Raw genomic sequence first — 13,019 nt, 5'->3', positions numbered from 1 at the left:
CTAGACTTGGCCAAAGGCAGAGGACGTTAGATATCTTCATAATAAGGTCGTTCCAGAAAAGGAGAAGAATTGTCCGGAAATAGTAACTGACTAGGCACATTCCCGTGGCGTTGGTTGAACCAACACTCGGTACTAGGGGCATGCCTGTATGTATGTTGGTTGAAGTTAACTTTGACACTGACACTTGGCTCGAGCGTCTGGTAAGGCTGCCGATCGTGGACGAAGGATTTAGCGACTTTGGTGTTTTGTGATATGATCTGTATCCACTGGACAGGATATTGATCCTTGGGTTGGTAGCGAAGGATTTGACATGTGTTGGTCCAAGTTGTCTGTACGGATACCCATACTGTTAATCCTTCGTGCCGGGAGTTGTGCTAGTTGTTCCTACGAAATGGTGGGTTTTAATCACGTGTTCATCTAACGATCTTGCCAGTTTAGACTCATGAATTTGGATATACAGTGACTAGGTGTTCCTGACGCCAAAAGAAGTTTTCTGAGACGATTTGACATGGTGCATGTTGGTTGCTGTTCGGTTTCTCGGACAGGGGTTCACCGCTGTACATGTAGAGAGGTATGCTCCAACTTGACACTTCTTGACTTGAACAGTTTGATTGGTGTTGAAGTAGTTAGAAAGAAGAGTAGCGAAAACGAGATTCTGTTATTGGTTATTCTCTTTCTTTGTGCTCATTTTGTTTTGTCCCATTCATTGTCAACACCAACGGTCAACATGGCAATGACTGTTCAACACGACAACCAATACCCCAATCAACGGGTTTATCATCAGCTTATATGATTTAAATTAGACAAGAAGGTTAATCAAACAAGAAATCAATACATGAACCCACCATTATTGAACTACAACAGTCAATCTTACCACAAAATTAGTCGATGCAACCGACACAAATGGTATAGGGTAACCGTATCTTCCAGCTTGCACGTGACCTTGACGGTTCACCAGGCTAGCTGCACCGCTCTTTGAATCCATTGATGCCCCTGGAGAGACGATACCGCGTCGCTCTTTGCTGCTTGCTTGCTGCGCATTTGTTTATAGCAGTCGGTATTTCCTTTGTTGCATGAGCCTTACCGCCTTTGAAACAAAATTTCCGACAAACATCCCCTTCATTGGGCAGATCCTCCCTCAACAATTGCTATCTCTGTCTTTCTTCAGCGCAAGCGTCTGTCCTCCACAGACACGTCACGAAACGAAGCTCCCACCAAAACTTCATCCCGCCCCTCCCCCGCCGTTTTCTCCACGAAACCAAACTGAACCTCAACCACAACGAATCGACACAACTCACAACCCAAAACTAGTCTATCCACTACACGATAAGATATCTTGGGATACTACTGTTGGAGAGGAGCCGCATACCACACCGCCATCATGAGCCGGACGTTGACGAGCCGGCAGGCTGAGGAGCTGTTCGTACAGAGGAGCTTCGAGAGCTTATGATTTGCCTATCTGACCGTGCTGCAGGCATAAATCCATCATCGCCTACCTCGCCGCAAATAACCTGCAGGATAGCGCCAATGCCTTGAGGACGGAGCTCAGTCTTGGAGAGGATGCTTTCGATTCGGCCACCGCTAAGAAGTACGAGACCTTGTTGGAGAAGAAATGGACCAGTGTTGTGCGGTTACAAAAAAAGGTAAGCTATGCAGAGTGCGCTTTGCTGTTTACTGGCTGACTGACATGTGTAGATCATGGATCTAGAAGCTCAGAACCAGGCCCTCCAGACAGAACTTAATAGCGCTACACCGACATCCTCTAATCGCAGAGGAGACCCAGCTTCCTGGCTTCCAGCCGGTCCTCCACGACATGTCCTTCAATCGCATCGAACGCCCATTAACTGCGTCGCTTTCCACCCTATTTTCTCCTCTATTGCATCGGGAGACGAAGATGCCACCATCAAGATTTGGGATTGGGAGTTTGGCGAGCTTGAAAGGACGGTCAAAGGTCACACCAAAGCGGTTCTCGATCTCGATTACGGTGGTCCAAAAGGTCACACACTGCTTGCGTCTTGCAGTTCCGATTTAACCATCAAGCTTTGGGACCCTTCGAACGAGTACCAAAACATCCGAACACTACCCGGTCACGACCATAGCGTAAGCGCCGTCCGATTTATACCCTCCGGAGCACCAGGAGCTCCGTTATCAGGAAACCTGCTTGCGAGCGCTAGTCGAGATGTTACAGTGAGGATATGGGATGTTACGACAGGATACTGCGTCAAGACGATAAGAGGACATGCCGATTGGATCCGCGACGTTTCTCCTTCGTTGGATGGAAAATACTTACTATCGACCGGTAACGACCGAACGGTGAGGCTCTGGGATATTTCGGTAGCGAACCCTGAAGCCAAGCTTGTCATGATTGGACACGAGCATTTCGTCGAGTGCTGTACCTTTGCGCCACCAGCAGCTTATTCGCACTTGGCTACTCTGGCTGGAGTCAAGAAGCCACCCCCAGCTAGCAGTTCGGCCGAATTCATGGCAACGGGAGGCAGAGATAAGACAATCAGACTGTGGGACGGTAGAGGAACATGCATCAAGACGTTGATTGGTCACGACAACTGGGTTCGAGGTTTGGTATTCCATCCAAGCGGCAAATTCCTCCTCTCTGTTTCCGACGACAAGACGATTCGATGCTGGGATCTTAGCCAAGAAGGAAAGTGTGTCAAGACCGTTGAAGGATCCCACGAGCATTTCATCACAAGCTTGAGATGGGCGCCACCTATCATCAAGGATAAGGGACCAACTGAAGAAGCAAACGGCGATACCCCAAAGAAGGCGGCAGCACCTCAAGATGTGCAGATCCGCTGCGTTATTGCTACCGGAAGTGTAGATATGTCTCTCCGAATCTTTTCACGATAGTTGGATAACCAGCGAGTATTGGACATAACAGAACAGTCAGTGGCCTCGTCCGCGACGTATGATGCAGGTTCGCGCCAAGGTCTGACGAACCCTTGACAGAGATTCTCTTCTTTCGAACGGTCGGAATAGCCTGGAAACTTGGGAACCAACAAAACGACCGTATCGAACATGAGTGGTTTCTACCCTCAGGAAACCTACCTCTACCTATCTTACCATAACAAAACAAACTCAACTTCCTTTCTCCCGCCCGTCAAATTGCGTGTGTGGTTGGTTGCATGGGGAATTTTACGAATAATGTTTGATACCCAAGCGAAGCGACGAGGACGGACCCTTGAAGAAGAATGATGAGGCGGGGAAAGGAAAAAAACCTTCTTCTTTTGAAAGAGAAAAAAAGAAAGAAAAGAAACAGCTGGCATAGACGTTAGGGGCATCATAGAACGGAAATTTTACGTATTTATTTTAATTCACCTATTGAGCGAGATTAGTTGAGAGATGTGAGACAATTTGTGATGTTAGCTGAGCATGATCTACAGTCGGTAATTATCACCATCAGGACTCTATTCCCGAATACACGAGCTCATATCTATTTCATGGAGATCCGTTGCATTCAGCGTAAGGCGTATACCACACACTCATACACTTGCTCATATTCCAGCAAAGGATCAATTCCCTGCAATTGATCGAATATTTATGATCTGATTTCTTTTCTCGGTGGCTTGTAATGTACTAATCATTCTGCAGCGATGATGACAGTGATCGATTGCACGTACGCATCAATGACGCCACGATCAATAGAGTCCCACAGTTGTTTTGATTCAGTTGAGAAATGTAGAAAACAAACGTCATTATTTCGAGCTTTAGGAGCTTCCATAAAATAGAGCTTTGTTTTCTAGTGAAGCTTCCATTCTAAAACTCGTCAAGCTCTGTGCAACATCAACAAGACAACGCAACCTACCACGTTAAAGTAACAACCACCGATAAAACACCATGTCTGCTCGCATTGTTCGATCTTTGGCTTCAAAGCCATCCGTGCCTGCTATCCAGCGCGGCTTTCGCACATCTCTGTTGCGACGCATCGAGAAGGAACCTATTGGACCCAAAGCCACGGAGAAACCTGAGGCCAAGGGCGGCAAGTGAGTATCTCTCCACTCATTACCATTATCAATGCTAATCGCAAATACAGCGCTCAAATAGTTTCGCTTCTAGGAGTCGGTCTTGGAATTGGCGCATTCTTCTTCTACTTGATGGGAAAACCTGACAAAGCGAAGGACGAACCTATCGAGGGCGCTACCAAGAAGCCCATAAGTCCCAAATAAGCGAGGAATACGAAAATGAGAACGAAGGATGAGGTCATGCGCGATGGCGTAAGCGATGTGTGTTTTTTTCGTTTGGAGGGAAGGAATTCGTAAGAGGACTCGTTGATAGTAACCTTGCCATCTTCCTCAACTGTTCTTATCTGCTGCATTGAACGTAATGTTTGAATTAACCAGGCAGGTCGCTCTACGGCGTAGTCAAATCGCGAACCTATCATAAGTCCCTGCACTGCAAAGTTACAGCCTCGATGGAGGCCGCCAAGCCAAAGCTGAGCCTCTGATGGGATTGGGAGACCGCGTAATCCGCACACGACGCTTCTCTGTTCAGCCTTACCTAGCCAGGGCGTTTTCCGTTACTCTCAGCCCTATAAGTGGTTTAGTTTGAGTGAGATTTTGGAGAGGAGAAAGAGCACATATATCCTCGCCTCTTTCTCCACGATCATCAAATCTCCCCACATTGAATCTCACTATTCCCGCCACCCCACACATCATGGACGGAGACGGCTTCTCGGTTATTTCTCTTACCTCGCTTGGCTCGAGTATTTCCCATCGATTACTCTCCAGTGCAGAAGAACTCAATGAATTAAACGGCACGCTTGAAACGACTGATGAGCGCTTATCTTCTTTCGCGAACAGGCTGTATCAGCTTCATCAGCACGTCGGATATCTTGAGACGGCGCTGAACAATGCAAGTGCTATATCCGGTCGTTTCCAGACGACGTTGAGTCAGAGTCTTGGATCGTGTGATGTTGTTAGTACGGTTTTGAATAAGCAGGTTATGAGACTGCAGGCGGAGACGTTGGGATTGTTGGATGAGGTGTTTTTGGTGGTTTATAGTGATGCTTTGTTGGCGTATACGCGACTGTTTGCGTTTTTCGTCAAGGTGCTTTCTTTGTAAGTGATGCGAATGATGGATGTGATCTTGAAGCTAATGATGATAGGACGAGTCGAGATGAGCAGGACGTTACTCTTGAGGGTAAGAGTGGCAGAGAGGTCTTTGATCATGTTGAAAAGGCGTGCCAGAAGGCTGAGCAGACCAAGGATATTCTTTCTTCTGGATCGCAGAATTACTCTTATGCTTCGAGTAGCAAGGGACCTATGCCAGGTGGTTTGGAGCCTCCGCCATACCAACCCGCTCAAGCTTCCTCTTCCCAGTCACCCAGTGTTGAACCGCCAACTTCGCCTTTCACCAAGGGACTGTCTTCTCTGACAAACTCTTTCAAGGCCATGACTTCAGGTCTCTGGGCGAAACCCGATCCCTTATCTACAGCACTCTGCCAAGCAGCTCTCCGCGGTGATGTCCAGCAGATAAGCGGATTACTCTCCCAAGGCGCCAACATCAACGGCCGCAACGGAGAGGGCAACTCACCACTAAGCTGTGCCATCTTAGCCAACCAAGAAGACGCCGTTCGCTTCCTTCTAGGTGCTGGCGCAGACACCAACTCGAGGGATATGAAAATCCCACCAGTATTCCTCGCCGCATCCGTTGGAAGCATTGCCGTTGCGAAAATGCTCATCGCACAAGGAACATGGAACGCCAACGCAGCCAGCTGGAGTGGCCAGTTCTACTTTGTCGACGTCTGCAACAGCGAGAACATAGAAGGTGTTGAACTCCTTCTCGAGAACGGTGCAAAGCCGAATACGACCAATATGTCGGGAAGACCAGTTCTTGCACAAGCTGTCAAGAAGGGCAATATTGAACTCGCGAGAGTGTTGCTCAAGTATGGCGCGAATGCAGATACCACCGATATGTCCGGTAACTCGCTGCTTTCGATAGCCGCAAGCCAGGATCGTATGGATATGATGAAACTTCTTCTCGAGAGCGGCACGAATCCAAGTTCGAGTAACTTGAGCGGTGTTTCAGTACTGGTTGACGCTGTTAATAAGAGGAAACTCGACATGGCGCAGCTTGTCCTCGATCATGGAGCGAATGCTAGTGCAAAGGATCTTGTTGGCCATCCTGTTCTCGTACTCGCTCTGCGCGATAGCAAGCTTTCGCAGAATGACAAGATCAGAGTTGTCAAGATGTTGCTTGACCACGGCGCTTCACCGAATGTATCAGATGGAACATGGGGTGTCGCAGCGATTTGTTTCGCCATGGAGACCGGCTCTACAGATCTCGTACGAATGATGGTCCAAGCTGGCGCCAACACAAAGAAGAAGATGAGCAGCGGCGAGACACTACTCCTTTACGCCATCGACCATGGAAGAAGGGATCAAGCGAAACTTCTTCTCGAAGGAGGCGCTGATGCGAATGCAGCAGATAAGAAGGGTAGAACACCGTTGATGCAGGCCATTTCAAGACGGGATACGGAGTTGATCAAGCTGTTGAAGGCTCATGGGGCGGATATGAATGTTGGAGGATGTATTTCTCCTGCTGAACTGGCGCAGTCGATGGGTGATCTTGAGATATTACAGATACTGGGATTTGGAACGTCCCCTTCGCAGGCAAGGCCGCGAGCGCATTCACCACCGCCTGGATATGAGGTGTCGATGGGTAAGGTATGAGAAACGGTATATATGTAGTTGATACCCTTAATGATTAATTTCTTTTCTATAACGCCATCTATGTATCCCATCTATTGCTGATTCAAAATCTCCTTCAACCACCAAATATGTATCCTCTCATCCTTGGTCAACTCAGGATGAAAACTGGTTCCCAAAACATTTCCCTGTCTAACAGCAACGATATCTCCCGAGTCATCTTTTGTATTAGCCTGCGAAACGCCAGACTTCATCTTATCCACTCGACCAGGTAACTTTGCCAGGACTTCCACCGGCGCTCGCCCGTCAGTGGTTGAGCCAATGACTTCTTCAACAACAGGCGCGCGGATAAAAACAGCAGGGAAGGGTTTATCGTCGTTTAAGAAAGGCAGATTCATGCCTGCTTCGAAACTTTCCGTTTGACGACCGAAGTGGTTTCTATGGACGCGCACTGCGAGACCGCCAATGAGTTCTTGGCCGCCTTTTTTGGTGGCGTTTGCTTCGTCGGACAATAAGATGAGACCAGCGCAAGTTCCCCAGACTGGTCGTTTTTGGATCCTGTACCTGTTAGTATGGTTTAATCCTTTGCGCGAGCTAGGTCAACGTACTTGACGAAATCTCTAAGTGGCTCCAACAGTCCAGATTGAGCAGCGACGAATGAGATTGTGGTACTCTCGCCACCGGGGATGATTAGAGCGCTACATTGATCGAGTTGCTCTTTTGTGCGGACTTCGATGCAGTGGATTTTGTTCTTGGAGACGGAGAGATGGGAGGCTGCTTTTTGGAGAAGATCGATGTGTTCTGAGAAGCCTCCTTGGAGAGCTAGAACGCCGACTGTGAGACTGATCATGATGAAGCTTGTTCTTTGAGGTATCTTTGTCGAGATGTTCTTCAAAGAGTGTTATGATAGTAAAGATGATAAGTCAAAATGGTACGAAGATAAAGCCAAGAGCGATAACGGAGAGAAATAAACTATGACACTTTCGGGGCCATGATCCGAAGGCAAAAAAAAAAAGTTGCTAGTCACAAGGGTTCTTTTTGACTTGATCTTCTATGACAGTCTGTATGATTTTCCCTTCCCCAGATTCTGGTTGAGGGTACCGGAGTGACCCAAAGAGGATAAGATTGTGCATTAGTCTCATGCAGGTTTTATGCAGGACGCGCATGGATGCACCTCCGGGCTACCCCGATCATGACCCGGAGTTTTGTTAGTAGAACCGGAGCGTAGTTTAATATGAGGGGAATGACATGAAGAGGGTGTGCTATTGAGTCAGTAAAAGTCTATTCCCAGGAATTGAAAGAACAATGGCTGAGAACAATAGACAGTAACAACAATGGATAGTGGCAAGTTATGCAAGATATAGATAAGATAACAAAATGATTCCATTCATGATATCACAAGCATCTAGAACAATGCAAAGCCCCTCATGCTCATGCATGCAGCCGCGCAACCCTTCTTTGGAATCTCCTCAGATTTCCATGCATGTCTATCACAAACTTGAGCCTCGTCTTCCCGAGAAATGCCGCTCTTAGACCGCGGCACATGTGTCATAGCTACCCAATGATAGGTGACATACTCTCGGCAGAGAGTGCCTCTAATGCATGGTCCGGAGTACAATGCCGGGGGTTTCTAGTGCAAATCGGAGGCAAAACGGACGGCGGAGGCGGAGGCGGACGCAGACGGCCGGAGTAGTCTGTATTGGAAAGTCTAGAGGTTCTTTGTAGGCTGGTCTTCAAGGTACTTTGTGACTCAGCAGAAATAAACTTAAAGACCGAGTCTTCCCCCTCAATTCGCCTCTTTTCTCTCCCAAGCTCATCACCCATACTTTCTACTATTCCATCCCTCATAACTCCTCCAATATGACAAACGACTCCTCCAACAACGCCTCCAATGGCGAGAACAAGTCCTCCTTCACCGTCAAGGCAGGTCTCGCCCAGATGCTCAAGGGCGGCGTCATCATGGATGTCGTAAACGCTGAGCAAGCCCGCATCGCCGAAGAAGCCGGTGCTTGCGCCGTCATGGCCCTCGAGCGCGTCCCCGCCGACATCCGTAAAGACGGCGGCGTGGCACGCATGTCTGATCCTGCCATGATCAAGGAGATCCAAGAAGCTGTCACCATCCCCGTCATGGCCAAGGCCCGTATCGGTCACTTTGTCGAGTGTCAGATCCTTGAGGCTCTTGGTGTGGATTACATTGACGAGTCCGAGGTTCTGACTCCTGCTGATCATGAGAGTCATGTCGAGAAGAGCCCTTTCAGTGTCCCGTTTGTGTGCGGTTGCAAAAACCTCGGTGAAGCTCTCCGCCGAATTGCTGAGGGTGCTGCTATGATTCGAACAAAGGGCGAGGCAGGCACTGGAGATGTCATCGAGGCAGTCCGCCACATGAAGACCGTCAACCGCGACATCGCTCAAGCCAAGGCAGCCCTCGCAGAAGGCGGCATCGTGCGCATCCGCGAGTTGGCCCGCAAGCTCGAAGTCGACGCCGAGCTCCTCCGTCAAACCGCCGAACTAGGCCGTCTACCTGTCGTCAACTTCGCCGCCGGTGGAGTCGCCACTCCCGCTGACGCCGCTCTCATGATGCAGCTCGGCTGCGACGGTGTATTTGTCGGCAGCGGAATCTTCAAGTCTGGAGACCCTGCGAAGCGTGCCAAGGCTATTGTGCGAGCGACGACACACTACAAGGACCCCAAGGTTCTTGCGGAGTGCAGCACAGGGCTGGGCGAGGCTATGGTTGGAATCAACTGCGATAGCATGAAGCCTGAGGAGAAGTATTCTGGACGAGGATGGTAAGGGTTTGTTTTGGCGTTTATTCAACATGAAGTAAAAGGAAAGGAAAAGGAAAATAAAGGATACAACATCTCGGGGGTGTACATGAGTATTAGCGGGTGTATTAACACCATAATGACAACAATTTCACGATGATCTTTGGTGTTAGCAATTTGTCAGTCTGTAATAACAAACATGATATTGTGATAGCAACAACTTCTTGACAGGTGACAGTCTATGTACATGAGTTGTCTAACATCCACTCAGGTAGTGTGCCACAAATCCTGCCATATCATCTGGATACATAACCGGCCACATCCCTCCAAATACAAATATCCGCCATATATAGAATGTAAACATCACACTCCTCCAAAGTTAAATGCGGGGTCGCTTCTGCTTTCCTCCACCCTGTTCGCTCATAGCTCTCTTCTGCCCATTTCCAACTTCAATGAGATTTCGCTTGCGATCATTGCCCGCTTTGTTCTGGTCTTTGCGCTATGAACAGTCAGTGATTGCCACCAGGTACCGTAGGTATACTTACACGAGATTCCGCATAAGGACAGTTTGTGATTCGTGAGATCCAAGGTGCCCGAAGGGCAGAGTGAATCAAGACTTTGTTGTGCTGGAGGTATCAGTAGGATACTAGAGTATCAGAAAGGCAGAACTCACTCGAAAGGCAGTCAGAATGCGGCTCTAGCGCTGTTCGAAACTGTCAAACTCTTCCCACTGCGAATCCTGGCCGCTCCATAGAGGAACGAAGTTCTTTCCCTCCTGGGCACTTATAGCTTCGTTCAGAATCTTTGCGCAGAGAAGTTCAATCTCGATATCTGAAAGTTGTTGATGAATGACGTTCTTCCACTGCATATAAATAGAAGGCATTCTCTCCGGCGGTGGCGCAAGTTGCTTCTCAGTAAGCTTCGATATATCTTCAGATAGACCCTTGGCCTTCCGATCCGCTATGAATTCATCCGTCCATTTCTTTGCCATCGCAGGACCCATCTTGGCGCGCCATTCGCGGGGAGAGGACCAGTCGCATATGGCCTCGAATATTTCACGAATGCGAATGCAGTCGTCTTGCCGTGATCGTGGAAACGTTGGGTCGGTGGCTATACAGGTTTTTACCGCGGTTTCGGGAGGGTAGGAGATGGAGAGGAGAATGGCCTCGACGCGCTGGGCGGCCTGACGAAAGGGGATGTAGCCTTGGTATTGACGAGTGAACTGCTCTAGTTTAGGGACGAGCCAGGCTTGGTCCTTGTTTTGGGAAGTAGGATGTGAGAGGCGGTATTTTTTGGGGGGTTGTTCGGTGGGAGGACCTGGGACTGGGCGGTTCAGAACGGTCGGGCGGTTCGAAGGGATTGGACGTTTGACGGGGGCTGTGAAGTTGAACCCAGGTTGAGATTGATTTGGCTGAGGCGGGATGATGGCTTGCATGAAAGGGTTTTGTTGCGGAGACAGGAGTCCTTGGATGTAAGGGACCGGGAAGATTGGTTGCTGACGAAAGGATTGGTAAAATCCTTGAGATTGGTTCTCAGGCTTGAAATACTGGGCTTGGGCTTGAGCTGGAACTTGATACCCAGGAGGACTCTGGAACAGAGATTGACTGTTATCTTGGGTCTGGGCGGGACGCTGAGTCTGACTGCGGTCCTGAACCTGGAGTGGAAATTGGTATCCGTCCGGGACCTGAGGCTGAAGCTGATTGAACTCCTGAGGTTGCGTCTGAACCTGCTGAATACCTTGGGGTCGAGTCTGGCCCTCTTGCTGATACTCCTTCAAGACCCGCTCAGCACTATCAACTCTTAAAGATCGGGAAGCAGGTGTAAGAGTGGTAGAAGAAGACCCTCGCTCTTCCATGTTGCCAGACTCGCTCAACGTCACTGTAGGCGAAAAGTCGTTCTCCTCAAGAAATTCCGAAGGAGTGCCAAGTCGATCAAGATGCTCCTCCGGATTGATAAAGTTGTCGAGGAGATCCATATTCGTCAAGTCGACTTCTGAAGTGCTTTCGTGAAAGCTCTCGTCGATCCACTGGTCGAAGTTCGGGCGGTTAGCGAGGGAAAGGAGATGGTCAAAGTCGATTTCTCCAGCCATGATGGGCGATTGTTCAGAATGTCTTAACTGGAAAAAAGTGGAATAGTCGGGGAGAGGAACAGGATGGGCATTTATACTCTGAGATGGACTTACCAGATAGCTTCGTACAAAGAATGAACTTGAGGAAGTGAAGTTGAGATTCTTACCTGGATGCTCTTTGAGGAACTTGCGTCTCTAGGTAGAGATAGGCATTAACAAAACAGCTTGGTTAAGAGACCAATCAGAGGTATGAAGACAAAGTGTTGCCCTTCCTTTTGGGAGGATGGCTTATCGAGGAATCATTCTAGAATGTTTCTTTTGGTTGTGATGATTGCTGAAAGTTCAGATGTAGGTCTTTGTAGGAGCATAGAGAGCCACGAGGAGATATATTGTTGAGCTTTCAGCATGAATAAAGGGGAGAGACATTGTTCAAAGAAGTGTATACCGCAGAGATGTACTGGGATTGATATTCTGACAGGCAAGCATTTGTTATTGATTGTATTGACAAAAGCTGCCTGCAAGCATTGTTGGATGCTATTGTTAGTGAGGGGTAACTTATTGTTAGGTGGAAACGCTACCAGCAGAAAAGAGATTGCAGCTGTCAAAGACCTGCCATGGGGATTCAATCAATATATAAGTATGAATCCCTGTTCAGCTTTGCTGTGAGTTCTACTCATCAAAGAAGTGGCTGAGACAAGACACAGACTATGTTTGTAAGGCCTCAGGGTTACCTAGCCAATCGGCTCTGTTACCTGTTTCCAGGAGCCTGGTCATGATGTTTCTTCAAGCTGACAAGGAAAGCGGCTTCTGCTGAGTAAATATGCGGGATGCTGCATGAAAGGTGCATTGACAAACATCGCTCACATGCAAGGTACAATATAATTGCATAGCCTTACAGTTATTAGTTGAATTTGGAGGAAACTATTATCTGTTAGTCTTAGTTATTGTTGCTTAGGGAAGTTACACTTACGTAGTTGCATCTTGGATAATGTTCATATTGGTGTTGAATACCTCAGGTTTCTCGGGAGCTTTGATGTGTTTCGGTCCAGGGGCCTCAGCTATCCTGTTGAGGAGGTTTGAGGAAGCCTATGATAGTTGCAATGATGATCGTGGTAGTGTTGAATATTGGGCGTAAGACGCCTCATGATGTACCCAACAGAGGAAGGTTCCTACCTATGTGTACATTACAATCACCAACTGGGAAGGTAAAATCCACCTCCCGATTAGTCCTCACTACTTCCTTCCCAATCACTTAGCTGGCAGGTACCTAGGTAGCAGTAGAAATATCCCCTAAAGCTTAGGCTACTAAGATGTACGTGCTAGTCTAAGCTATCGTAAAGCGACTGGACTATTTCATCCCTCAGGCTCTTGGGAGTAAATTCTTCTGATACCCTGATGGGTGTTAACTTTGTTCGAGTTCCTGACATAAATTCGGATGACTGCTATACAAAACCATTGATTGCTGTCGATCAGCAGCTACAGTACTCCGTATACCATGACCACACATAAAGTCTGATAACTTGGTCA

General features: G+C 48.2%; 6 protein-coding genes across 6 annotated transcripts; 4 read left to right on the top strand and 2 right to left on the bottom strand.

Annotated features, from left to right (window-relative positions):
• Positions 1-1,381: 1,381 nt before the first annotated feature.
• Positions 1,382-2,865, top strand: B0J16DRAFT_383396 (nuclear distribution protein PAC1; the record flags this gene model as incomplete). Its single annotated transcript, XM_046131328.1, has 3 exons — positions 1,382-1,419; positions 1,475-1,643; positions 1,696-2,865. 3 exons carry the CDS (start codon positions 1,382-1,384, stop codon positions 2,863-2,865), a joined length of 1,377 nt encoding a protein of 458 aa, XP_045985446.1.
• A 903-nt stretch (positions 2,866-3,768) lies between these two features.
• B0J16DRAFT_116906 (uncharacterized protein) lies at positions 3,769-4,597 on the top strand. The gene is made up of 2 exons (XM_046121551.1): positions 3,769-3,998; positions 4,049-4,597. Exons 1-2 carry the CDS (start codon positions 3,853-3,855, stop codon positions 4,179-4,181), a joined length of 279 nt encoding a protein of 92 aa, XP_045985445.1. The 5' UTR covers positions 3,769-3,852; the 3' UTR covers positions 4,182-4,597.
• A 1-nt stretch (position 4,598) lies between these two features.
• B0J16DRAFT_116902 (ankyrin repeat-containing domain protein) lies at positions 4,599-6,722 on the top strand. Its single transcript, XM_046121550.1, has 2 exons — positions 4,599-5,072; positions 5,120-6,722. The coding sequence occupies exons 1-2, from the start codon at positions 4,669-4,671 to the stop codon at positions 6,684-6,686; spliced, it is 1,971 nt and encodes a 656-aa protein (XP_045985444.1). The 5' UTR covers positions 4,599-4,668; the 3' UTR covers positions 6,687-6,722.
• On the bottom strand, positions 6,712-7,961 carry B0J16DRAFT_339829 (PdxT/SNO family). Its single transcript, XM_046127595.1, has 2 exons — positions 7,271-7,961; positions 6,712-7,220 (listed from the first exon to the last, which is right to left on the bottom strand). The coding sequence occupies exons 1-2, from the start codon at positions 7,510-7,512 to the stop codon at positions 6,758-6,760; spliced, it is 705 nt and encodes a 234-aa protein (XP_045985443.1). The 5' UTR covers positions 7,513-7,961; the 3' UTR covers positions 6,712-6,757.
• Positions 7,962-8,345: 384 nt separating this feature from the next.
• B0J16DRAFT_339828 (SOR/SNZ family-domain-containing protein) lies at positions 8,346-9,638 on the top strand. Its single transcript, XM_046127594.1, has one exon. The coding sequence runs from the start codon at positions 8,523-8,525 to the stop codon at positions 9,450-9,452; it is 930 nt and encodes a 309-aa protein (XP_045985442.1). The 5' UTR covers positions 8,346-8,522; the 3' UTR covers positions 9,453-9,638.
• Positions 9,639-9,765: 127 nt separating this feature from the next.
• B0J16DRAFT_371366 (uncharacterized protein) lies at positions 9,766-11,638 on the bottom strand. The gene is made up of 2 exons (XM_046130403.1): positions 10,098-11,638; positions 9,766-10,050 (listed from the first exon to the last, which is right to left on the bottom strand). Exon 1 carries the CDS (start codon positions 11,511-11,513, stop codon positions 10,122-10,124), a length of 1,392 nt encoding a protein of 463 aa, XP_045985441.1. The 5' UTR covers positions 11,514-11,638; the 3' UTR covers positions 9,766-10,050; positions 10,098-10,121.
• Positions 11,639-13,019: the final 1,381 nt, after the last annotated feature.

The sequence above is a fragment of the Fusarium flagelliforme genome (genome assembly GCF_020744385.1).
Source record: "Fusarium flagelliforme strain FIESC 12 MPI-CAGE-AA-0113 chromosome Unknown B0J16scaffold_3, whole genome shotgun sequence".
Lineage (NCBI taxonomy): Eukaryota > Fungi > Ascomycota > Sordariomycetes > Hypocreales > Nectriaceae > Fusarium > Fusarium flagelliforme.
Note: the sequence above shows the minus strand (reverse complement) of the source record. Positions and strands in the feature narration are given on the sequence as shown.

Bases quoted from the DNA above. Each gene is read 5' to 3' on its own strand.
- B0J16DRAFT_339828 (XM_046127594.1), top strand. From the start codon at position 8,523: ATGACAAACGACTCCTCCAACAACGCCTCCAATGGCGAGAACAAGTCC.
- B0J16DRAFT_339829 (XM_046127595.1), bottom strand. From the start codon at position 7,512: ATGATCAGTCTCACAGTCGGCGTTCTAGCTCTCCAAGGAGGCTTCTCA. The intron at 7,221-7,270 runs GTACGTTGACCT...TAACAGGTACAG, and splicing joins CCACTTAGAGATTTCGTCAA to GATCCAAAAACGACCAGTCT.
- B0J16DRAFT_116902 (XM_046121550.1), top strand. From the start codon at position 4,669: ATGGACGGAGACGGCTTCTCGGTTATTTCTCTTACCTCGCTTGGCTCG. The intron at 5,073-5,119 runs GTAAGTGATGCG...TAATGATGATAG, and splicing joins TTCGTCAAGGTGCTTTCTTT to GACGAGTCGAGATGAGCAGG.
- B0J16DRAFT_371366 (XM_046130403.1), bottom strand. From the start codon at position 11,513: ATGGCTGGAGAAATCGACTTTGACCATCTCCTTTCCCTCGCTAACCGC.
- B0J16DRAFT_116906 (XM_046121551.1), top strand. From the start codon at position 3,853: ATGTCTGCTCGCATTGTTCGATCTTTGGCTTCAAAGCCATCCGTGCCT. The intron at 3,999-4,048 runs GTGAGTATCTCT...TCGCAAATACAG, and splicing joins CCTGAGGCCAAGGGCGGCAA to CGCTCAAATAGTTTCGCTTC.